The sequence below is a fragment of the Camarhynchus parvulus genome, chromosome 1 (assembly GCF_901933205.1).
Source record: "Camarhynchus parvulus chromosome 1, STF_HiC, whole genome shotgun sequence".
NCBI classification, from domain to species: Eukaryota; Metazoa; Chordata; class Aves; order Passeriformes; family Thraupidae; genus Camarhynchus; species Camarhynchus parvulus.
The window spans coordinates 36,272,540-36,299,252 of NC_044571.1; the positions used below are offsets into that span (position 1 = coordinate 36,272,540).

General features: G+C 38.7%; 1 protein-coding gene across 1 annotated transcript in view; it reads left to right on the forward strand.

Annotated features, from left to right (window-relative positions):
* EFNB2 (ephrin B2) overlaps positions 1–23,656 on the forward strand; it is a 45,615-nt gene extending 21,959 nt beyond the window's left edge. Inside the window, exons 2-5 of the mRNA XM_030949808.1 lie at positions 415–698; positions 17,253–17,345; positions 18,100–18,213; positions 19,813–23,656. Coding sequence (XP_030805668.1) covers positions 415–698; positions 17,253–17,345; positions 18,100–18,213; positions 19,813–20,195 — 874 coding nt within the window. The 3' untranslated portion in view covers positions 20,196–23,656. The remainder of the gene's footprint in view (positions 1–414; positions 699–17,252; positions 17,346–18,099; positions 18,214–19,812) is intronic.
* The last annotated feature ends 3,057 nt before the right edge of the window (positions 23,657–26,713 follow it).

Here is a 26,713-nt window from a genome sequence, read left to right on the forward strand (position 1 = left end):
AAAATTAGCAAAATATGTGCAAGAATAGTAGAAATATGAGCAAAACAGAAAAACAGAACCATAGCTCCCCAGGTATTGTATTAGCCGCTCTGCATGGCTAAATGCAGTGCAAAAAACAGCGGTGCCTGCCAGAGAGAGATGTAAAATCTGCTAGTCTGCCCAAAACTGGGATAAGGACTAAAAGACACAATCTGTCTATAATTTCCAAGATCTAAATAAACATCTTGTTGATATTGAATCAAGCCCAAACTATTAAGATTTGGTTTGCTCAGTCTGTCATTTTGGTTTTGGAAACTGTTTATTCCTGTCTGTTCACTGCAGTTGCTACTTTTCTGCATGCAATTTTATTAAATATCTCAAATTTTATCTCTTCTTCTCTTCCCCCATCCCCCCTTTTTCTTTCCTTCGTTTTAGATTCCTTCCTGGACAAGGATTGGTACTATATCCACAAATTGGAGACAAACTGGATATTATATGCCCAAAGGTGGACTCTAAAACTATTGGCCAATATGAATATTATAAGGTCTACATGGTTGATAAAGACCAAGCAGATAGCTGTGCTATTAAAAAGGACAATACACCTCTACTTAACTGTGCCAAGCCAGATCAAGATGTTAAGTTTACCATCAAGTTTCAAGAGTTCAGTCCTAATCTCTGGGGCCTGGAATTTCAGAAGAACAAAGATTATTACGTCATATGTAAGTTCAAACTTTCAGTTCTTCATTCTTTTAAATATAATTGTTCCTTATTTTACATGCTGTCTTGTGTATTATAAGCAAACTAAGAGGAATATGAATGGGTTTATATATTTCTATCTGAAAATGATTTCTTGCCAGCATATTTTCAATATTGTTTCTGATTTCCAAAGGGTCCCTGTCTCTTTTTTCCTTGGTTTGTATAAACCACAATTGATTGTACTTCTGTGCCTGTAAAAGGCTTTTTTTTTTCTTCTTCTTCCTTTTTTTTTTTTTTTTTTTTTGTGTGCACACTGTTGTGTCCTGTATTTGCATTAGAAGTTGTGTGCAACTAAACTGTGATGTGTTTCCTGCTCACAGCCCTGGTAATGTGTGTGCTTTTGGCCTTGTCCTTGGCTTCTCTTATGCCAGGAGCAGGAGTGCAGTGACCCCAGCTGTTCTCAGATCAGGCATCCTGTGTGACATGGCTAGCCATTGCTCCAGGTGCTTTGGGGACGCTCACAGGAAGCATCTTTTGGCCACTTTGGTGCCAATTTTGTCAGTACAAGGGTTACTGGTAAGGGCCTGTAATTGAACATGCCTTTCCTCAAAACATACCTACTATGTCCATACAGTAGCTAGGAGAGTTCTTGGGTAAAACCTAGCCTAGCCGGCATGGTCTTGAATTTTATCCTTTTTTATGGTCCTGGCTTGCTAAACAAATATGCATGGCACAGGCCTCTGTGCAGCAGTACAAACTTTGTGTGAGTTTCTGATCAGGGATTTATGGCTGAAAGCAAGTCTGGAGGTAGCCACCGTGTTCAGTGATTCAAATTACTTATGATGTGTGAAGTTAATGATGTGAATCAGGAGTTAGCATAAGCTGAGACCTCAGCAGTATAACAACAATTTACATTAGTTTAGGTTTTGTCATTGTAATATTATGCCCTGTGGATCTCATTTAGCCCCATGGGCACTTTTGAAGTCTTGAGCAAATATCCGCAGTTATTAGGTGACGGAACAAATTCTGCAAATACCTGGCTTTTCTGCAGTTACAAACAAGTTAGATACTTGTGTGTCTTATTTCACAGAATCATAGAATAATTTGGGTTTGAAGGGACCTTTAAAGCTCATCTAGTCCAAACCCCATTCAGTGTGCTGGGACATCTTCAACTAGATCAGGTTGCTCAGAGCTCTGTTCCCAGGTATGGAGCATCTACCACCCCTCTAGGCATCGTGTTCCTGTGTTTCACACGCTCACTGTAAAACATTTATTCACCATACCTGGTCTAAATCTACCCTCTGTTAGTTTAAGACCATTAATCCATGTCCTGTCACAACAGGTCCTGCTAAAAGATTAGTCCCTGAACGTGTTTCTGCCACCTCCTTGAAAACTGGAGGATTGATAATTATTTCGTGTAATGTCTACTAGTGTAATTATTTATCAATTTCTGATTTAAAAATATTGGCACTTTTTAAAAGTGCTCTGATCAAGTACTTTTGAAATGGAAATTAATTCAGTATAAATTAATGCTCACTTTCCAGTTATATCCATAATGGTATATGGTAATGTATAAAACAAGGTTGTATGTCACAGCAGCTAAAGTAAGAATTCACTGCATTATTAATATTAATTACTAGTTTTAGAAATTATTAAGTAAGAGTTACAGGAGATACAAACCACCATTTTTTTGTTTTAAAGATTGCTAAATATGGGCACTTTCTCTGTTTAGCTGGGGAGTATGTAAAAAATGTGATCCCACTTAAACAATATTAACTTTGACAAACTTCCCACTGAAATACAGTGAGATATTTACCAGGGTGAAAGCAAGAAAATTACTTGTGAGATAGTTAGTAGTATAGAGAGATAATAACTCCTGTGAAAATATGTCGCATAAAAATGACCATGCTCAAATATTTGGCTTAAATGAGGAAATGTGCTCATTATTTTAGTGCTGCTTTTAAAAACATCCACAGAAGACCAACTGTAGTGGAACAAATGGCACTGTTACAATTATTACCTGAAAATTATGGGCACAAATGGAGCTTTCTGATGCACTGTCAGTTCTGTCATATCTATGTCATGGATTTACCCAGAGAATTATTAAGTATGTCTCATTTTCATTAGTTTGGTATAATTATTTCATTATAGCAATAAGACATAATAGACATTGCATTTCCTGGAAGATTACAGCATAACTTGGTTGAAAGAACTTGCTCAGCCTTCAGTCTAATGCCTCAAAAATCACACTGGCCTAGCAGTAATACTAGAGTGCCTCGGGGTATTATTTTTCCTACTCATTGTGGCATAGACAAATGGCTAACTTATCATTCTAGCATACTGACTGAGCTTCAGCAAGGGTACCCATAAATTTTAATAGGCTGGACAAAAAAGCACCCCACCCTTGAAAACCCAGCCATCCTGAAGCTAAAACCCTCACCTTCCTGTCATTCAAGGAGAAAACAATAAACTCAGTGATGCTGGCCTCAGAAGCACTAAGAGGCGTAGAAAACTAGGCCAGTGCTCAGCTAGGACACCATTTTAGAGAGTACTGGAGCTAGATAGGGTTTTATTAGTTTGTATTCAAAAGCTCATGATGCAGCCTTGTCAGTGCAAGTTCTGGTAGTCGGGACAGTTGCTGTCATTTTTATAAGTAATAAAATACATCTTAGTCATGCATGCAAATCAGGCTTTAAATTGTTTGCATACATTCATATTCACAGACCTGCAATTCTTTCTTTTCCTTCCTTCCTTCCTTCCTTCCTTCCTTCCTTCCTTCCTTCCTTCCGTCCTTCCGTCCTTCCGTCCTTCCGTCCTTCCGTCCTTCCGTCCTTCCGTCCTTCCTTCCGTCCGTCCTTCCTTCCTTCCTTCCCTCCCTCCCTCCCTCCTTCCCTCCCCTCCTTCCCTCCCTCCCTCCCCTCCTTCCCTCCTTCCTTCCTTCCCTCCTTCCTTCCCTCCCTCCCTCCTTCCTTCCCTCCTTCCCTCCGTCCCTCTGTTTTGCCTTGCTTGTTTGTTTGGGTTTTTTTGAGGGGTGGAAGAGCTGTGAAATGAAGGCAATGATGCATTTTATGTGCCAGCTTTTGATTTTAAAGTATTTTAGGATCTTGCATTCCCTCAACTAAGTGGCATCAAACAAACCTAACCCAGGAGCTCACTGAGCTCAGCATCTTTGCAGCGCCTGCTGTGGCTGCGCCTACAGCCTAATCTCACGCTGTTTATGCTGGCAGGCTGTGGTCAGCCCTTTAAATGTTTTGTACATCGTCATGCACCTTTATCATCTTGCCATTATTTGAAAATAGAGTTTGTTTTTCTAAGGTAATAGTATGTGGTTTGTGGAGCTGTATTAAACAGTAAAATCTCTATTCATATTAGGGGGTTAGTCATTTTGGGATGAGAAATTGCAACACAGGATGAAGCAGCTTCCTGAGCCCTTTAGAGACATATGATTGCACAGGAATTCTTCAAGCCATAATTTTTATATCATCCAGTTGTATTCAGGAAAAGTGTAGCAGAAGGAGATCTTTTCTATTCAGTGCTTCCTTAAGCTTAGGCATATAAAATCTTCTCATTTCACAATTCCTAATTTTTTAAAGAGTAAAAGTGTGGGTAAGTTTCTCATATCTGTTTTCAAATTTAGTGGTATTTTAAAAAATAAAAAAAAGGTAACCCATTTCTTGGCAAGATATTCCTCAATATGACTATCAGTATCCGAAGAGTTAATTCTATGAACAGCAGTAATTGGAAAGATGATACTAAATGGTATTGTGAAAGTGAATAAATGATGTAACAGAGTGTCCTTGCTTTTCTCTTCTTTGCTATCATCAATTTTTCGTTCCTGGGAAATGAATAGATTCATTTTCATACCTGATGTTACCTGATTTCTTTTCAGCAGAACTGGAGAAGGTCAAATGTACTTGAGATCTCAGAAGTATTAATATTTGATTATCCTAAAATATGTGACCATTTAGCTAAAATATCATAAGTCTCTAAGAAGTCCTTAATCACATGCATGAAGGAAGAAGATACATCATGCCCAACAACATAAATATCCACATGAAGGGCAAATTTGAGCAGAAGGGTGTGAAGATTTGCAACTCTGATGTTTGCATTAAAAGTCTTTTTATGTCTTTGCATGGTTAGGGAATAATTTTTTGCAGTTATGAATTGCTCAGAAAAAGCAGTATATTCTTACTACTGAGGAGATACTCAGTACTTGATCTGCAAGTACTTGGGTCATGGTGTCACTGCTTCAGTACCCCTCTCAGATGCAGATTCTTCTTGTTTGTGAGAGAGATGCATTAGCATAGTTCAAGTGCATTTCATATACCAAAGATGTTTACTCTTGGTGTACAGGAGTCATCCTGAACCCTTCCCAGTAAACTTGGCCTTTAGTCAGAGAGCCTAGAGCACCTGGTGATGCCCTGGGTTTGTGCTGAGGGAGCTCTGGGGGAAGGAAGCCTGTGGGGAGCTGTGCCGGAGGGGAGGGAGCAGTGCCGCCTGCCTCCAAGCCACCGTCAAGCTCCTTAGGTAGTTTGGCCAAGCAAGCACATATTTCACGCCATCTCTTCTTTTGCATAAGTGAAGTTTATGGGCTGACATCATCAACATTCAAAAATAAGTCACCTGCAATGAAGGCTTCACCTGTTCCAAATTTGTAGTAGAGTGACTTGGAACTTGCGAAGGGGCTACAGAATGGCTCTGAAAGATTCCTCTATAAGGCTTGCTCTGCCTGGACCTCATTAGCTGAGCTTGCTGAGCTAATGATGCTCATTGGCTTTGACGTTGGCAAAATTGAATATGCAGCTTTCCTTAAATGTTTTTTTGTCAACTTTTTTTCAAATGACCCACTTACATAATTGGCTTCTGGCTTAAATTAAAAAACGTATATTTATATATATTTGATCCCTGACTGATTTAAAGGTTTATACTGGCTAGTAGCACTATATTTTGGATAACTGCTTTAATAGTACTGTGGCTTTTAAAATCAAAACAGTCATTCTGAAACTTTAGCATTAGCAGTGTTTGAAAAAAAAATCACAAGGCTTTTTATGTTTTCACTTTGTCATTCTGTTACAATTAAAGGGCAATAACTGTCTGAGGAAGAACATATTAAAGGACAATATAGATTGTGCCCTGAAATATGGCCCAGCTGGGAAGAATAAATCTCTTTGCATGGCCAAACAGATTTACATTAAAATGTTATTTTAGTATTCTGACCAGTTTAAGTGCTGGCTAATCTGTCTGGCTGCACATTCTGAAAAATTCTGAAATTTTGAGGCAGATTTCAGCCTGCAATCTCCAAATCACCTGGTGAAAGCTGCCCAAAAGGGTACAGTAAACAGGTTTTCCTTTGTTAATGCCAAACTAGCCAAAACAGGAACAAATACTGTTTCAGAAATTCAATCCCTTTATTTTTGCAGCAAAGACATTTTTCCTGGTTTCTGTTAAAGAGTCTGTGGTCCAGAAATCTACTGGTTTGGGTTTTGTTTTTTTTTTTGTGGTGGTGGTGATGGTGTTAATGAAAGCCAGTGCAATAATAGTCACTCTGATTCCGTTTGTACAAAGATCACTTTTTTCCTTTCCTTTCTCCTTCCTCAGAAAATTAGATAAATAATTTCTCCTTGTGTAAAATGATATCCAGAGGTCAGTCTTTGACTTTGCTGAAGAGTCTTTTAAGGGATGTATCAGCAATACCACTTAGCTGTTGTTGAATGAAATATAAATACAGCTTATACAAATAATATTATTAGAGAGAAAAATCACTGTCTGTGCAGCTTCAGATTTCTAACAGAGTCTAAGACCTGCAGGATTAATGGAGTTGTGGTCCTTTGGGGTTTTGTCCCAGACCACACAGGCCTTGTAAGAGAATAAGGGTATTTTATATTGATGGACTTTGTTCATATTCGGTGCCATTACCTAGGCAATACCAATCGTTTATCTCCTTTAAAGTAGACAGAGATAGTTCAGCAGGAAATCTGTTATTATGTCTCTATTCCTAAGGGAAGGAAATGAAAGATAGGAATTCTCAGTTTGTTAATTGATGGCATGTTGTGAAAAAAATACAGTTATCTTCCCCCACACCCCTGCAAGTATTCTGAATAGATATGGAATCAGATGAAAATGAAGAATAATTGTTCAGACTGGAAGAAAAAATTATTCAGGAAATACTCATGAATTGAACAGATTTTAAAATTTCATAAGAAGCTGTTTAATAGTTTTAGTTGCTATTTTTATATCTCACTTTCATAGTTCCTCAGAAGCAGTTTATAAATACGGGAAATATAATACATTCACAAAGAAGGATACAGTATTCTCCCTTAGAAGTCTTTATGTATGTATTATTCATAGTGCTTTGCAAAAAAAAAAAAAAAAAAAAAAAAAAAAAAAAAAAAACAAAAACAAATTTAAACCCTGATCTTCTCCAAAATGTGTATGTTCTTAGATTTGCATAAACATCTTAACAGGACTACATGCAGAAGAAGAATGTGCTGAGTGTGTGTTTTATCCTTTGTATTCAGGATATGAGTAACTGTTTAAATCAGGGGGGTGTGTATTGGAAAGATGTGCCGTGCTATGAGGAAAACATGAAGAAAGTATCTGTCTAAACTGAAACTTGAGAGTGCACTACCTCACTGAAACACATTTAATTTCTATTTTGTTCGTAAGTTCAGTGATGATCATTTAGCTCATCAAGTGGAATGATTATTTTTTACTTTATACAGTTGCTTGTATCATATGTGTTACATATTGCAGTATTTGAAGTCCTAAAATTAAAGATGAGAAGCTGCATAAGGATTTATAAAAACTTTAATGAAACTCATTTTAAAGACTTGAAATTGTTTGCCTCATTAAAGTCTTTACATAGCCGGAATGGAGGGAAATGTACTTTTGCCTGAGAACTGCGTTGGCTAAAACAAAAGGCTGGAATGGTTGAAAAACCAGGGTTAAATGTCAGTTTGGATCTTCTTTCTTGACTTCAGTCCATCCTGGAAACCTTGAATGAAGTATATTTCAGGATTTATTTCTGATAGATCAGCCTATAAAAATAAGCCCTAATGGGCAGTCTTCCAGTTTCTTTTTTCAGTCCCAAGGAAATCATGCACATTTTTCTGGAAGTAAAAGCAGGATTAGGCTTAAGATAGTCTTAGCTGTTCTTGGAGAAGAGTCCGTATTAAGCTGATAAGGCTGGTTTTTAAAAGCATGTTTGGATCTTTGTTAGCATGATTTATCTGTTTTCTCTTCAGTAGATGAAGACAGCAAAAATCACTAAACCGCAGCAGCAGAGTAGTCCTTATGTGCTCACTGGGCTGCTGTGAGAGAAATAGAGTTCTGAATCCAGATTGTGGCAGGAAAACTTAAAATAATCTGTTTTTCAAGTATTTCATGTTAGCACATAAATGCATTAGGCCACAACAGCCCAGCTGATAGCAGAATCCCAGAACGGATTGGTTTGGATGGCACCTCTGGAGCTCCTCTAATGCCCTGCTCAAACCTTTTCTCAAGCAGGCCCACCTGCAGCCAGTGGCCCAGAACTGTGTCCATCTGAGTTTTGAGTATCCCCAAGGATGCGGCCCCTCCTCCTATGCAGGTGCTCCCATTCCTTCATCATCTCCATGAGCATTTACTGCACTTGCTCCTGTGAGTCCACATCTGCCTGTGACTGCACCCAGCTCTGCAGGTGTGGCCTCACCAGTTCAGAGTGGGGTGGAAGGATCACCTCCCCAAACCGGCTGCCACTTGCAGATCGAGCCCAAGAGCTGTTGGCTTCCTTTGCCACAAGGGCATGTTGCTGCCTCGTGGTCAACTTGGTGTTCTCCAGGACTCTCAAGGCTTTTTTGCAAAGTTGCTTTCCATGTGTTTGGTCCCAGCCTTTGCTGAAAGTTGATTCCACATGCCATCCAGAGGCTGCCACAGGCTTGGTAGCAGAGTCAAGACATTAGCAAAATAATTTTCATTGCAACAGGGGAAAAAAAAAACAAACCAAACAACTAAATAATGTTATACTGTTAAAACCCCGGTGAATTTTTAAAAACTCTATGAACATAAGTATTAAAAGTATCAGTTCACCAGTCTAGTTGTGACTTTTCAAAATTCCAAACACTGGCAGAATTAGCATATCCCACTGGAGTTCCTTAAAATGAAGCAAGATGTGCCTATGTGATAATTTCTAAAGAGGCTAAACCTCTTAATTTTTTAATGGCAAGTATTTGAACAGGAGATCCTGTAGAACCGTGGAAATTCAGATTGCTTTATTTCTGCAATGTTCCCTCATTAAGGTTTACTTTGTGGGTATTTTACAGCTCTAAACACAAACATAAGCATACTCCAGTCAAAACAGTGCTTAACTTCTGATCATCTTTGCCAAGTGTACAGTCATCCAATAGTATCATAATTGATCTCAGTACTAAGGTGCCAAACTCTGTGTTGCTGAAGGATAGTTAGATGATGTAAATAGCTTTTTGTGTTTTGCAATAAAGCACACTTTTGTTGTGCTACATGTAAAAGCAGGAGATGAAGGTATTCTTTTATTGAAGCAAACATGTGGAAAATTGCTCTAGATTGTTATAGTACAGAGCATCTCCCCTGAAAGGAATGAGGTTCATCTACAGGGCAAAGTCTGACTGTGGTACTTTATTGGGGTTACTCCTAGACTCTGTGTGGTCAAAGCAAATAACATCATGTCCATCTAAACTGTTATAACCGTGAGACTGGCACATTTTCTCATCTGTAGTGTTATATTCTAAACTGTCACTAGGCATTAACTCAGTCACTGGTGAAGTCCTACCACCTAGAGATGAACTCTGCCTCAAAATGATGTTTTCCACTTCAGTGCTACTCGTATAGCAATTACTGGGTCATTAATATCATTGCATGCAATTAGTGACAGTAGAATGAGCAAGAGGTTTGTTATTTATTTAATATGAACTTTCACTATAACCCTTTCTTATCCAAGTGCCACAGACAAAAAACAGAGATTTTCAAGGCAGGTGAACATCCTTGTAGAGTGAGGTTGAATTTGTATGATACAGAAAATAGGTCCTTATTTAATGTTAAAGTTTCTGCTTTTTTTTCCAGCAAGCCCTCTTGTCATTAGCAACAATCAGTGTAACTTGAATGCTAACTAATTCTATTAGTTCTGTTCAGCTGAACTGTTAAGCAAAGCTTGCTGTGGTGGTGGGAGACACTTCTCCCCATCCATGAGAAGCTTTTCTCAGTAGCATGCTGGGAGAGAGGATAAATTTGCGTAAAATACCTGTTTGTGAATGGTGAAGTCAACTAACTAGTAATCTGTTTTAGATGCATACTTTTGGGTGTACACTAAATACATCATAATTAGTGGGCTTACATCTGCCACAGTTACTTCAGCACTCACAAATATATAATTTGTTTATGTAAACTAGAAGCAACCATGTGTGCAGTGGATCATTATCTGACAACATTTCTCAGAGTATGTGAAATATAGAACTGAAATTCTTTTAGCAATGCTTAACTGTAATGAAAGACTTGTCGTTCATAGTGATACAGTATTGAGATGCTTTTCTGGTTTGTCTTTATATAATCTCTAAATCATTCCCAGGGAGTTTTGGAAAGGGGCACTGCACTTGACAGCAGTAAAGCAAGTAGGATTTTGTTGTGGGTGGGTGGAACCTGTGACCTTCAGTAATGGATAATAATTCAGCAAATAGTTACTGTTCAGTACACTTCAGCTGTGATATTCCTTAACTCAGTGAGAAAGTGGTGGTGTTTTTAAAATGATAGGCAGCAGTAACCAGTCAGAATTCACAGCTTTTATTTATATTTTCCAACTCTCTCACTGTCTCTTTTTCCCTTTATGGAAAGACTTTGTTGACATAAGCAGCTTTTTTTTTTACTGCATATATTTTTCTTACTTGGTGCCATGCCTCCCTGAAATTAATAAAGTAATTCTGATTGTAAGAAACTTTACAACTCTCTCCCTGTTTTGTGCTGTTGGTTGACATGAGATGTGGGAAGGAGAGTCTGGATTTCCAGAGATGTCCCTAGAATCATACAGCTGGTATATACCAAAGTATATTACAGTACAAAACAGATTGGCTCTGTCTCGATTGTGTCCTCCTCATTGCACCCTCAAAAAAACATTTTAATAGTAATAGAATCTGTCCCTCTCTTAACATATGAATACAAATGGAGACTTTTATGGGGAATTATACAAATACGCTTGTTTCATGAGTCCCATCTAAGTACCACAAGTTGTGCTATTCACAGTTGGACAAGACACATTTCAGAGCAGTGGTTAGAAAAGTGAATTACAAAGTTTTGCTGCAGAGCCTTTGCTTCCTCCTGGCAAAAAAAAGGCCTGTTCTGTATTTTGCTTTATTTTGTTCTGGTTTTAGCTTGACTGGAGAGGGCATTGCTGCTTACTTGCTGTAGAGAATATAATTTGTGGATCCTGTTTATATATAAATCCTGAGACGCGCAGTATAGGACTTAATTTAAAAAGCAAGAATGGAAAGTGAAAAAGAAGAATAGAGAATTCTTGTCCTTTCCCTCTCATTGAAGTTCCACCTCACATGTGGATAGAGGGGAAAAAAGGCTGGCATCAGGATTATTTATAAACACTCTATCAGCCCTAGTTTAAGGGAAAAAAAATCTATCTTCATTTGAAACAATGTGTGGAGTAAGGTAGAATGAGAGGTTTTTTTTAATGGATTTTAGGCTGAGAAACTCCTCAAAATTCTGCCACCTTGACTTTGCAAATAAAAAACCAGACGTTAGAAAAAAGCATAATTATTGGTAAGCTACTTTTATACATTTTTCGTTACAGTCTTGGAGTCCTAAATTATATTGGGCAAATTCAGCAGGTTTTTTATTTGTTGGGTTTTTTGTTTGTTTTTTTAAGATCATTTCTTTGTGTCTAGAAGATCAGTAGAAAGTTTTGATTTTATTTTCTGCTGATAAAAAACAGTCAACACATAACAGCATTCCATTCAACTGTTCATAATGCATTTACAGTTTTGTACTTATGGTTTTAGTACTTACAGGTTTGGGACTGCTGACGGTTAAATTTCAGAAGACAGTTTAATTTTTTTTAAAAAGTGAAGGTTTCAGTGTCAATCTTTTCATCACTACAAGAGAAGGGAAAGCATTAATTGATAGTATTTGAAACTAGTATATTTCTCTTCTCTCTAAACATTCTTCAGCTCACCCAGAGTAATGTGTGCCAAGCTTACCTGTTCTTTGGTGAGAGGCCTGAACAACTTTTTTTATTGTTTCAGATGTCCATGCAGATCTGGGATTGTTACTGGGGAGCAGAATTTAATTTCATTTAACTAAAACACGCTTTCTATTCTCTCAGCTATCTTGTTCTTTCGTCCATGGGTAGTTTTGAAACAACTTCCCTGTTGTGATCAGTGATTTGTGGTTTTGCAGTGTGTGATTTCTGGTGCTCTTAAACCTCTCCCATAAATTATCTAAATTTATGGAAAATAAGAATTATTTATTCAGTGCTTTACTAAGAAGATCATTAAAAGGACCAAAAGCCTATGAAAGCAGTCAGAGCACAAACAATGATGCCTGGCAAAAATAGTGTTCTATTACTTGATAAAATAAAAAACTCAAAAAATTTTCATGTATTTAGTAATCCTGAGAGTGCATGTGAGATGGAGTGCAACTTCGTTTTAAGAATAACTTCTTACTACTGTTGGATCTAAGGCTTGTGTGGATTTTTGCTGGTTTTTTCATTCTTTTTCTAAGCACAGCAGGGGAAAAGTGGAAATGGGTAGTATTATTTGATTTTATTTTATTCTGATTTTGAGAAATTTATTTTCTGATGCAGTATTCAAGCAGTATTTAATGAACAAAAACTGTGAAAATCACTACTATTGGATAGTACTGATCTGCCCCTAAAAAACTTGTAATTCTCAATTTGCTATTAAAAGATCCACATCAGCAGCAATTAATTCTTCATGACCTCATCAGAGATGTGTCTTTAATATATTGCCAAATGACTTTCTTTGTCCAGCACACTAAGGAGGGACAAAATCAATTTTGCCCTTACTCATCAGTTGACATCACTCATTTATTCCTATAGTCTGTGGTTTAAGGTCCATTTAGTTTTCACAGGAAAATTAAATATGATGATCATTTCTCTCATCAGCTATGTAGTCCATTTCACGTTCAAGCTCTAGAAATAGATGTGTTTTAAAGTTGTGTTGGTTCAAAGCATATGTCATTTAATTTGCAAATAGGTGATGTTTTTCATAATCCTAAAACATGAAACTGTGGGTAATAAATGCAGCAGAATTAAAAGGCTGAGATTTTTTCTGCTGGTGTTTTAAGTAATTGTGATGGCATTTTTTTCATTTTGTAAGTAATGTGTGTTTTTAGGAGTGAAGGAAGTTGAATTTTTGTGACTGTGCCTTCATTTCTAATCTCTTTGTGAATGAAAAGCTATATACAGGCACAAATCCAGCAGCTTAATTCTCTGTCTGATTAGAGCAATGTTACCAACCTGGTAGGTTGAAAACAGCCATGATCCATGCAGTGGCGTGGCCTCCTGGGAGGCAGAGTAATAACAATCAAATGAAGACATATTAAAATGTAATATTACTTCCTCTCCATGGGGACTGTGTAAGAATCATAGCCAGGAACTGTTCTTGTCAGCTGACTCTGCTATGCTCACGGACTCCCTGCCTCTGCATTTATGACTAATGCACTTTGTACAATAAACAGCACTTGTAGATTTTTAAAAGCAAATAAATGTAAAACATTATACATTGATTTACATTAGTTCCAGCCTTTTTTGTTTGTTTGTTTGTTTTGTTGGGGTTTTGTTTGTTTCTATACAATTCATGTATTTCAAAGAGGGGGAGGCAGATCAGAATGAGGTTTTTTGGTCTGAATAATTTAATTTCTCCCGTGTGTATGGAGGAGGAGGTGTTAAAGTAGTGTGTTATGAACCTGCAAATGTATTAGCTTCTCTAAAGTAAGTATGTATCAGCAAGACTCTTAAACCATAATTTCATAACAGATAAGTGTTTTCTGAATGTTGAAAAGCTAAACTTGCATTCCTTATAAAATGGCAGGCAGCTGGTGTTGTATTCAAGGAATGCAGACAGACAGTGTCTGATAAACTACTGTAAAAATGGCCTATAAGTTATTACAATTTTGTTAGAAAGTCTTAAAATTAGTAGAGATTTTAGCACAATTATGTGTGGGTTTTTTTAGTTATAGACAAACTGTTGAATAATTTAATGTTGTTTTGGCTGTAATTATTAGTTTTGCCGTTGACACCAGTGGAGCAGGACAGGTCTCAGAAAATCGGAGGTATTTAACCATCAAAAGATTTAAAAATACTTTGCTACCTGTTTAGCAACATTTTACTTACTTCTACATTCCTATGTATTGCTGTATTAATAGAAAGTGAAGTGTGGGATCCTGAGAACATACTAATACTAATGCAAAACTTCATATTAATCATTAGTTATGCTTATTAATGTTAATATTTAAGTATTTAGTCTTCTTAGCAGAGGACTTTGTATGGTAACTCATCTAAGTAATTGACTTTAAAATAAATCCATATTTAGACCAAAATGTAAAAAAACCTTGTTCTTATATGTAAGAATAAATTGGATAGAAAGTTTAAAATCTGATTATATAAACACACTGGAGGGTAACATTTCCATTTTGAATACCAGAAACTTGTGTTACATTTGTGTTTAAATCCAAAACTCCTATCGGGGGCACTTTTTTTTTTTTAATACCCTTTCAGTGCGAGCAGAGCTGCAAGTTCTGGGTCACTTTCCCACAGAGGTGTGGATGCAGTGGAGGAGCTAAAATGACAGTGGGTGTAGTTTTCATTTGGAGATCAATATAGAAAGGCCGCAGCAAGTGTTTGAGGAATATTTTGTACTCACTCCCTTGTTTGACTTCTGCACACTACACTGTCAAGGGGCATTAGCAGTATGAAACTGTGTTTTCTCTGCTGTCCCAGATTACTTCTTTTTCTCAGTGAAGCTTTTCAAAGCTTATAACGATGCGTTTAAAGCTACCCACTTTCTTCCTGGTACACTAGGGATACGCAAGGTTGTATTTCGGTAGTCTTAATGAATTTCAAAAAATAATTTCCTCCAGTGGCCTTGGGTAATTGTCAGTTTAATTACAGGAAAAGCTGAGAAGGAAACTTGCTTTGTCACTGAAATGCTTCTCTTTGAAAATTCCCTGTTCCTCAGGACGTAGCAGTCTGTACTCTGAGCTACAACGTAGGCTTTCCTAAAATCCCTTGAAGAACTGTGGAAAAAGTGAATACTTCTGCAAATTCATTCATCTGACATCAAAGCTCTGAAAGCATTCTTTTAGCAAGCAAGCGAGGCGGATTGCGCTGGCGTAGGCACACAACCAGACTCATTGTACATCTGGGTCTTCCCATTTGGAGACTGTATTTGAAGTAATTTTTGCATTCTTTTTTTTCATCTTACTTTCTTATTCTATACTGAGGTCAGACTGCACCCTCTGCATCCTGTTGAGGTCTCCTGCTTCATGGGTTAAGTGGATAGGCCTTTAAAGTATAAAAAGGCATTGGTGTTCAGAAGAAGCAGCATTCTAGTCAATTAAAATCAAGTAGAAGGTGTTCAAAGAGATCTGATTCCCTTCGGCTCGATTAAAAAAAGAATCAAATAACAAAACCACAAGACAAAGTCAGTGTTTATTATTTGTACATTCAATTGGTGCTCAGCTTTGGTATTTCTATTTACTGCATTTTTTCTCTGTGTCCTTGTGCTGGTACATTGGCAAATAGATCATAAAAAACACTTTCAGCAAAGACACATTTGATTTATGTCCAGGATGGGTTCTTGGTATTGATTTTTTTTCCCCTCTGGAAAAAAAAAAACAAAAACAAAAGAAAACAAAACTATATGTCTCCATTATTTTCCAAGCCAGGCAATGCAGTGACACATTTCAGATCAGCTTTTATCTTAAATTACTCAACGTGCTCTTTTGTATTTTGAAAAGTCTTTTTGCCATACAGCTATTGTCATGTTTTTACAGGGGGGAGGGAACAAGAGGAGGAACTGGGAGGGACCACATATTAGGAGAGGGGAGTTTTAGGAAAAGAAAGCACAGTTTGGGAAGTTTGTATGGTGGCTGTAATTCGAGTTGGTCACAAAAGAGTCAGAAGTGGAACAAAAACAAGACTCAGATCAAAGGCTAGGAAGCAGGGTTCAGCAGTATGGGGTTTATATCTTTACGGCTAGAGAGAAGATTAGAGCAAGAAAAATACTGCCATGGGGGTAGGAAGACATTGTGAAGGAAAAAGGAAATATACATAGACTGCATTTGAAAGAAAATCCCCAAGGAAGGTGAAAGAGAAGGAGCGAGAATTAAAAACAAAGACCTGAAGAGTGTAAAGCCCACAGGCTGAAAGGAGAGGGGCAGAGGGAGGCATGTGCTGCTTAAGCAGTTCACCACCACCACGCCAAGCCAAGCAGTGAGCTCCCTGACATCCCATTTTCCATTTGTTTTCTCCAGTTGGCGGCCCAGTGCGCCCTCTCATAAGTTTATTTTGGGCCTCAGATAAACAGCTCCAAGAAATTACAGTGAAATTTCCATCCCCAGGACAACCAGGGCAGGAAAACCCCTGGTGCATTCCCTACCTGGTGAATCCAGAGCCCACCGTTTGCAGCTGTGCCCTGCTCATGGTGGCCGGCAGCCCAGTGCAGTGCAGTGGCTGCAAAACCAACTGCTGAGGAGCTGCTGAGCCCTTTGCCAGCAGCTGTTTTGCAACCAGCAGCTGGCTGGGGCGGCAGCGGCGCACCCATGCACCGTGATTCAGCCTTGTGGGCTCTCCAAGGGAGTGGAGCATGGCACGGCAGTGTCAGCCTGCGCCTGGATTGTGTGGCTCCAGCTGGCACCTAGATAAGCCAGAACAATGCAGACACAGGGGAAAGCAGCCCGTTGTTTGTGTGAGCTAAAAGGTTTCCCTGAGAGTAGAGCGTACTCCCCTTTGCCACCCGCCCCCACAGAGGCTCCTCAGTGCTGAGAAAAGTGAGATTGTGCTTTAAAATATTAAATGGTTTTCCAATCAGTTCAGAATCTTAGCTTTCACCTGGGTCTTTTGTATGCGTTCACTTATTCCAGCAGGAGATTTGTAATAGAGGAAGCAGGTGTAACGTGGTGATTATAAAGATATTGTTGGGAGGGGGAAAAAAAGAGTGATTTTTTCAGTGCTTTTCTCCTCTGAGCCTGCCAGAGCTTCCTTTTCAGCTGACTCCATCACCTTTTTAGCAAGATGGTGCGTTTTTGTCCAAGTCAGTCAGTCAGTCAATTGTGCATAGGAAAATAAAAGGCTGCTGGGTAAATTTGAAACCTTGATAACACATTCCTCCATTTGTATATATTGTACAGCTTACCAGTGTATTCATTCCTTTGGCTTTCAACATTTCACAACTTTCCATAGGTCAGCCTGAGCGACAAAAACAGGTCCTGGTAGATTGAAAGATCCCTGCTTTCAGACACTCATATTCACATCACTTTGCCTGTTGATTTCCTGATTTTTATTTATTTTTATTTTTATTTATTTTTCTTTTATTTTTAATCAGCAACATCAAATGGGTCTTTGGAGGGCCTGGATAACCAGGAGGGAGGGGTGTGCCAGACAAAAACCATGAAGATCCTCATGAAAGTTGGACAAGGTAAAGACCATCTGCTGTTTCATGAAATCACTTTGATCGGTCTCAATGTCCTTTTTAGTTTTCAGGCTTCTTTTAGCAGTGTAGAGCAGAGAGGCAGTCAAGCCTAGTGTGGTCATTCCTCCCTTATAGTCTGAAAGCACAGCCTATTTTCTCTTCCTCAGCTACTGACAGATTTCTACAGAAGGAGGGTTAGTGTAATAAGATCTCTTCATTGGAGAGATCCCTAGAAGGAAAGGTCACCTGGGAGTAGTGTATTTCAGTCATTTTTATTTTTATTTTAAAAACAAAAGCCACAACTCTGCTGCTCAGAATTATTTAAAATACATGAAAAGAGGGAAGCTAATATTTCTATAGTTTGCTTGTTATGAATTCTGATTACAGAGAGGTTTTTGTTCATTGTCTCTTTTCACATATAGATAACCTATTGTGCAGGAAGAAAGAATTATTCTTCTAAGTAGAAGTTGGTTTAGTAGTCAATCAACTTCCTCAGTTAAACTGAAATGTCATCTGCTAAGCTTTTCTTGCCAATTACAGGAGACCCTATAGTTTCTGCAGATGGCCTCACAATTTAAACCTGAAATAACTAATATAACCATTTTGCTTTAAAAGGAAAATTACGTTCTTATATCTCCTAGTCCTTTGCATAAAGGTTCTTCTGTTAAACCATTTGTGTCTCACAAGGTGCCTAGAGCCAGCTTGTGAGGCTCCATACCATCAAGTGCAAAAGCTGCATGCGTCCTCTTTCTCTCCCCAGATCCCAACTCAGCAGGGCAGCCCCGGCACACGGATCCCACCAAGCGCCCCGAGCAGGAAGCTGGCACCAACGGAAAGAGTTCCACCACCAGCCCCTTTGTGAAGGACCACTCAGGTAGGTGTGGTGGGACTTTGCCCTGGAGCATCTTCTCCTCCTTTGTCCCCAAATGTGTTTTATTTTACCATTAACATGCCAGAAAAGCAAATGTTTTCATCATGAGATGAGGCAAAAGCCAGTTCTGATTGCCCCAGTGGACAGTGTGTGGGAGCTGCAAGTTATGGCAACAGCTGCTCTCTCCCCTCTTCCACTCTGCTGTAGAAGTTAATTACATCTTGTCACAGTGTCTCTCATTTACAGGAAAATTTCTGGATAGGGCAATTGCTAAGCAGCCTTACAGTGGTCAGTACTGCCTTACATTTAGTACTCTGGCTAAGTGATCGAGTCTCTTTCTCTTCCTGCATTAATACATTATCAAGTGGTTCTTGACAGTCATTTATAAAAGTTTATTTCAGGGCATCTATAATTAATGTCCTGATGTTTTAGCTGACCATATGAAGTCTAGATATGTATGGTTGGTCTTCTACTAAATGTAAAGTTTTGGGGCTTTGTTTTATTTTTTTTAATAATTATCTAAACAAAATAAATAGATACAAATATCAAAACAAATATCTTCAGGATGCATTTCACTCATAGGATGAACAAGAGAAAACCTAACTCAAGCTGTCCAGAAGAAAATTCAGTAATTAATAATGTTACAAAGCAAACCTTTGCTGACAGGTGATTCTGGGTTTCCCGAAAAAAGCCACAAGTTTTCCTTGTCAGCTGTGTCTTCAGTTATTGGACTAGTGAATCTTTGATGCAGTGAGTGGCTTCAGCTGATCCCTGCAGAGGCTTTGGTGGGAAGAGTTAACAATTATGTGAATATAGCATCTGTATAATTTTTTCATTGTGAGTGAACATCAAGAGAGGCAGATATGTTAAAACTTAGAACTGAAAAAGTGTCAATGAGCATTCATGTAATTTTTGTGACAAATAATATGATGGTGTGATAAGCAGCAAATATTCAACAGGCTGTTCAGTACATGAACTTTTCCTGACTACCAAATGCGTGGTATTGTTTTCTTTTAAGTAAATGTAAGTTAATACTAACAGACATGCCCTAACCATGCTGCCTGTCTCCCATGCTGCCTCAAGCTCCTTAGTTTCATTTCCAAGCAAGAGGAGTCCCTGTAAAGAGGCACTAAGGATGGTTTAACTTAAATCAATATGCGAAAGATAAAATAGCAGAGGGAACAGCGTGGCTCTGAACAGTACCAGTTGTTCTGAGAATTGTCATTTCCCTGTGTTATTTTCCCTTCCAGTCCTATCCCACCCCTCTCTTATGCCTGGGGCTGGCCTGCATCTGTTAAAAGATGCCGTGTGCATCAAAGGCTGCCTTGTCAGTGACAGTTCTCGCCGCTGATGGATGATGATGTATGAAACAGGGTGGTTTGGGAGCAACACAAAAGTGAGACCAACAGGCACAAAGTCTTGCTTTATATTGATTGCTGACTTCGGCTGTTTGCATTTAGCTATCTAACAGGGTAATTGGTTTGTCAAAGTTTAGCTGTCAGTTAATTCTTCCAGTCTTGCTTACTCTACACATTTTTAAGCAACGTAAATGGGTCACAGGATGGCAATAACTTTTGTCTATTGTATTTCCATTCTTTCCAGGATCTAGCACAGATGGCAGTAAAGCTGGGCATTCCAGTATACTGGGTTCAGAGGTGGCCTTATTTGCAGGGATTGCATCAGGGTGCATCATTTTCATCGTCATCATCATCACTTTGGTGGTTCTTTTGTTGAAGTACCGGAGAAGACACAGGAAGCATTCCCCGCAACACACGACAACTCTATCACTTAGTACATTAGCCACCCCAAAACGCAGTGGCAACAACAATGGTTCTGAGCCCAGTGACATTATCATTCCTCTAAGGACTGCAGACAGTGTCTTTTGCCCCCACTATGAAAAGGTCAGCGGCGACTATGGACATCCGGTGTACATAGTTCAAGAGATGCCTCCTCAGAGTCCAGCAAACATTTATTACAAGGTCTGAGGAGCACACAACCAGCTCTGTGGTACAGTTGAGTCGTAGAGGAAACTCACTGGTCAAATGCTTTCTGTTGGGGTTTGTGATGACGCCTTGTGCGCTAGCATTGACTTAAGCACAGGAGGGAGAAGGCAACAGCTCTTTCTCCAGGAACCGACGCGAGCTGGACAGCTTACCTAGTCTGTAGAATCCCTATCTTGGTGAATAAGTATTCACTAAAAGCTGGAAGACTTTTCTGTAGAAGATGCCCATTCTGATTGCTGTACTCTTGTTACATTCATCATCCTCAAAGCCATGTGCTGTGGGCATTCAGGCATGTACAAAAGCCAAGGGAAGATGGAGCAATCCGTGGATGTTAATAGCTCTAGGCATCCTGGGAAGGTGCTCTAAGATATATCAAGCTTGAAATGCAATCTTCTGACTTTTGTGTGTCTCTCTCAGTGTGTACTGGATTTGTCACACAGACCTTGGTGTCTAAGTAAGACTTGTTAAAGTTCTCTTGCTTTTAGTCCGTCACTGTTCCATTTGTTTCTGTTATCCGGGGCTCTGCCATCCTTCACATAAGATTTCCTTTCACTCCACCTCCTGAATCACTAATGGAACATTAATGTTTGGAGATCCGCACTCCATCCATCTGCTACAGCAGCCTCACTCGAATGGGTAATGCATTTATAAAAATTGTGTTTGATAGTAAGGAGCCTTCCAGCCAAAAAGTTAGGCTGTCAACAAAGTCAAGAGCAGGACTGGGTGGTAGAGGGAAGGGCTGATTGAGGTTGCAATTGAATATTGCTGCCTCAGAAATAGAAGCTGGGAAGAAAAAAAAATGCATTTAGGTAGCACAGCACTTTGGTATGCTAAGTTTTAAGAGGCAAGTAGGAAACACAATAACATGTGCAGTGGATTAAGGCTGCATTTGAAGGAATTCACGGTTATCAAATACCACTGTGCAGAAAAAAATAGTACCTTCAATACAGTAGAACAAAGGGGTATTGTTAGTAAGTCAGCAAGCCTGGAGAAGACAAGACAATAGCAGGCCACTGAGGATGTATTAGGGCAGGGCTGTTGTGGTACTCGCAATAAAATACACAGCTTTGAAGCTGTAGCAAAAACGTAGTCTGCCTTGGATGACTTTTAAGCAGACTCAGCTGCTATATGATCATATTATACTAAACATAGGGAAAGCATTTAAGAAAACAACTGAGAGCCAAGTGCCTACGATGATTATAAGCCAGTGGGTCAAATGAGCTGTAATTCTATCACTGATAAAGTTGTGGGGAAAACAAACAACAAAACAACAAACCACAAAACCTTGCTCATCTCTAAAAGTAAAGCAGAATTTCTTTGTGACTGACCCTTTTGGCACTTTGGCTTACTGTAGTGCTGTCCCTGCACAGTGAGTGTAGGTACTGACTGACACAGCAGTTCATTGGTGCTCTGTTGCAAAGTTAAAGCACATATGGCAAACCTCTGGCAGTCCATAAGAGTAAAATAAATTATGACAATGAGATGGAGAAGGAAAATATGTCTTATTTATAATAGGTGTATAGAACACAAGGGATATAAAGTGAGAGTTTTTCTTTTGTTCATTCTTTCTTACTTTTGGTTTGGATTTTTTTACTAATATATATTTTGAGATTGCACAGAATCTACACCAGAAGATGTGAAATTCATTTGCGGCAATTGCATAGTCTTAACTTGTCATCATTTTCCATATATATGTGTGTGTGTGTGTGTCTATGTATATACACACATATATAAGTATATATGCATACGTATGTATATATATGTATGCATATGCGCACATTTTTTTTAAAAATACTTCTGGAAAAAAAAAAAACAGCTATCCTAAACCACCAGTGGGAGCATAGTTTAAAAAAATTTCCAAAGCGTCTTGTAAGAGGAAAGTAGAAAATATAAGGTCCAAAATATCAGGAATTCATTGTTACTGCATCACATATTTAACAGCAACAAGATGTGCCGGCATTTATTTTCTGTGTTGTGTTTTCCCTTGCCTTACAGGCTGATGTGTTCTGTAGATTTTGTTGAGGTTCGTAGAGGGGGGTTTCAGGTTAAAGTTTTCTCTTTAGCGTGGCTATTCCCCTAAAGCTCCCACCCTAGGGAGGAAATAAAAAAAAAAAACCTCTACTTTTATATGTGCTATGCAAATAGACATTTCTAACATAGTCATGTTACTATGGTAACACTTCGCTTTCTGATTTGGAAAGAAAATGTAGCAACAGCATTTTAGGGTTCTCAGACCTCTGGTGAGCACCTGCAAGAAAAAAAAAAAAAAAAAAAAAAAAAGAAAAAGAAAAATATCTGTCATAGAAACGATCACTCTCTTTGTTTTCTGAACCTAAAGATAATGTTGGGATGTTGGCCCAAAAGAGAGAAACAAAAACCAAAAAAAATTCCAACCCATGGTTCTGTGGAAGGTTACCATGGTGACTAACTACAGTACATATGTAATTCTTTTCAACAACCCTTCTTTTCTATGAATCCATCCATACAAGGTTCTCTTGTAAGTCATTAAGATTTTATTTTGGGGGAGGGGAAGGGAAAAGATGGGCTTACTGATCCTTATTTTTATTAAATCATATCTATGCTTCATCAGTTGGCTACATTCTAGTTATATACTAAACTGTGAAAAAAAATCAGACTAATTGCTCAAGAGCAACCTACAACCAATTTTAAAAAGAAAATGTACTGTGCGTCTGTTTTGTGTCTGGTGCAGAATTATGACAATCTACCAACTGTTCCTTTCTTTGACGTTGGTCCAGCTTTGAAAAGTTACTGTAAATGCCTTGCTTGTATGATCATCCCTAGTCACCCAAATTGGAATTTGCACCATCATGTCTAAGTGAAGATGCTGTAAATAGGTTCAGATTTACTGTATATGGATTTGGGGTGTTACAGTAGCCTTATTCACATTTTTAAATAATTAAAAAACCCACATGAAAACAAGATAAAAAAGGCTTTTCTTAACCAGATTGTGTATATAGAGCAATGTTGGTTTTTTATAAAGTCTGAGCAAGATGTTTTGTATAAAATTTGAATTTTGCAATGTATTTAGCTACAGCTTGTTTAAAGGCAGTGTCATTCCCCTTTGCACTGTATTGAGGAAAAAATTATATAAAAGGTTGCCAAATTGCCGCATATTTGTGCTGAAATTGTGTACCATGAATATTTATTTAAGAATTTCTTTGTCCAGTTTGTAAGTAACACAGTATTATGCTTGAGTTATAAATAATTTCTTCTTTCTTTTTCTTTTTTTTAATTTTATTTTTTGGTTTTGTTTGTTTGTTTGTTTCATTCTGTATTAAAACTAGCCGGTCATAAGTTTGAAATCTGCTTTAGTTCCACATTGCAATTAGTTCCCAGAAAATGAAAATTATGAAAATCACATTCCACGTCTGTTTCAAACTGAATTTGTTCTTAAAAAAATAAAATATTTTTTCCTATGGAAACCTTGCCTTCTAAGTATTTTCTTCTTTAGTTTTGCAATTTTTTTCTTTTTTAAAGGATGAAAATAAATAAGAAAGTCACCAAGCTTGCCTGCCTGCCTCCCCCCTGTCTATCTCTTCCTCTTCTCCCCCCTCTCTCCAACCTGATTGCTAGTGGTTTAGGAAATCTCCTTAGAGTACACTGACTTCTGTTAGCCTACTTCTTTCAAATTCTCTCTTCCATATATCAGCAGATTTTAGGAATCACCTGGGCATCTTATGCCCATGGAAGTCAGTGAACTGCAGTCAGATGCAGTAGCCAGGTTTCTTGGATGATCTTGGAGTTTAGAGCACAGTCACATAAATAAGTCCTAGACATTATGTAGTAGATGTACTCAGTGGGCAGAATCAGAGAGGAAAAAAAAATCCTGAAGCTTTTTGGGTACTGTTTCTCCTGAGGAGGGGCTGTGGTGAGCCTGGGGTGACAGGGCTGAGCAAGAAGGGACAGGAGATGAAAGTCATTGGGAGGATGACAAAGGATTGGAAGTGCTGCAAAGTCAAGACATCTCTTCACAGTTCTTTTACTGCAGCCTGGGGGAGATGGGGGCCAATGTGCAGGTAGCATGAGCCTTAATACAACTCCTGTGATTCTGCTGCCCTAATTTTCACTAGGGTAACAAATTCACGTAATAAATAATACCTTCATTTTCTGACAAAGCCCAATCACCCTGAAAGTGAAGCACCTTTCCGTTTGTTAGCAGTACATACATGGTATGATGGTCCATGGAGTAACAGGTGGGAAGGTCTACAGAGGGCAAATATGCATTTGTCACTTTAACAACAGATGCCAATTAGCCATAGCAATTTCACAGTTAGCTATTTGTAGTATGGGTCATGCAATTCCCATTTGTCAAATTATTTATTATTTTCTGAATAATCAGAGAAAAATGACAGTATGGCTAGCACACTTGGTGTGTCACAATGATGCAAGTACTCTGAAATGGGGTACAGAAACCCCTGGGACTGGGAGATGGTTGAACTAGTATGACTTCTTGCAGTTGGAGCTCATTTTGGAGATCCAAGTCACAGAATCTGTGCTGGAAGTTGACCTTAAAGGGAAAGTCATAGTGACACTTTGGTTCACCTCCTAGCTCTGGTACAGATGACCTTGGAGATTTGGTCCAGCAGAAGGCATAAGAATGAAACATGTGAGCATCCTCTGGCATCTCAGTAAATCTTGGGCCTAATCCTCTATTTAGGTCTGTAAGCCACTTCAAAGGAGATAGCCTTGTATTCTCTGAACACACAGCTACTCGGCTGGATTGTGGTTTCACTCCCTGCTCCATGGTTGCACACGGCAGTTCCCCTTGCTGGTCTCTGTGGGTTGCCGTGAGGGCTCCCACGTTGTCATCTGCTGTGAGGTGCTCAGGTCTGGTCTGTGCTGAGAGCCTGTCTGGCACAGCCATCTGTTAGAGCTGTGGCTCTAGCTTAGTTAAGGCCAAGGCTATTGTTTGTATTTTAATCCTTGTTAAATACTGGAAGCTGTTGATAAACAAATACTTCAATAGTGTCAAGTTTACACGGCATTTTCATTACTGTGCCTCTTTTTTCCAAGTATAATAAACATATTATTATATATATTTATAACTAGCATGTATACTGACACCCATGGACACCTATTTTTGCCACTGTCTTGGAACAAGGGAAAACTGCTGTTGCTTAAAAACTGTGTCTCCACTGGGAGGGAAAAATCCTTGCCAGTGTAATAACTATCTGTATATTTATGCCTGGGGCCAGGGATGCTTGGTTAACAGGAGTGCCTTGCACGCATACCTTCCCAAACACAGCAGAACCTCCACTGACTTGCTAAACTCATTTCAGTAAAAGATGCCTTAGACACTCAGCATCAAGTCATTGTCTTACAACTCATCTGTTATAACTTGCAGAGGAAAAAAAATACTTTTATTTTTTCCTGCTGCTGACACCTCACTATTAATTATCAAACAAGCAAAAAATCAGAATTTACTGCCTTTATTACAAAACTGGTTCTCTGGCAAGAGCTAGTCCAAGTCAATAGGCTCCACTAAGTGGAAAATAAAATTATAATTCACAGTAGTTATCCATCTACAGTGGAATTAGGATCTGTTATATAAAATAGTGCCTCACAAAGTAAGCATAACAACGTTACTGCCTTGGTTTAAAATCTTGTACCTCTTGTTCAGCCTGTCTCTTTAGCTTTGCTGTGATGCATTGACCAAATGCTCACTCAGTCAGCAGCACACTCGTTTTGATTCTATGGGCACCATAAATTTTCTTTTTGCAGAAAAGCTTAAAATTTTGTAGTGGTTAGCAAAATAAAGGACAATGAAAATTCAGTCTTTCTAACTGCTGCTCTCCATCTTCACAGCCACAATACAAATTTTGGTGGGGAAAATGCCCAAGGTTTGAAAACACCAAACAAACTCCTTATACAATTGGTATGTCATTACATGAAGCATCAGACCAGAAATAAAGTAATATTTGTTTTGGAAAAAAAATGGATGTTGGAGCATATAGCACAGTGTATTAATGGTTGTGCTATTCATAATCCAAATGGTGCTGGATTCAGCTGACTGAGCTATCGTCTACGAAACAAAATAATAACACCCGTCTTTCACATGAGTCATGCAAATACTTTGATGCGTAATTAAGGCATAATGCAATCCATAGGAAACCCTCTTGAGAAGGAGGGGCAAGATCCTGCCCATACACAGTGAGGATGAGGAGGTGGAGCTGCTGGTGGCTGCTTCTGGAGGAAGGACTGTGGGACACTGGGTTGAGGCAAGAGAGGGAAAGTGTGTGAGAGGGCAGTGGCTTTCTGAGCAATGACTTTCTTCAGGGAGATCTGCAATGACAAAATCCAGGGAGAAATCAGAGCTAGGTGGCAGCTGTGGAGATAGAGAAACAGGGTCTGCAGAGCTCTGGGAAAGGCTTTGGTGGAAAACACGTGCAGAGGAAAAGTGTTGACAGATGAAAAGCAAGTGTAGTGTTTGATAAGTATTGGTTGTTGTTTCAGGTAAGAGGAGATCAGGCCAGGTTGTT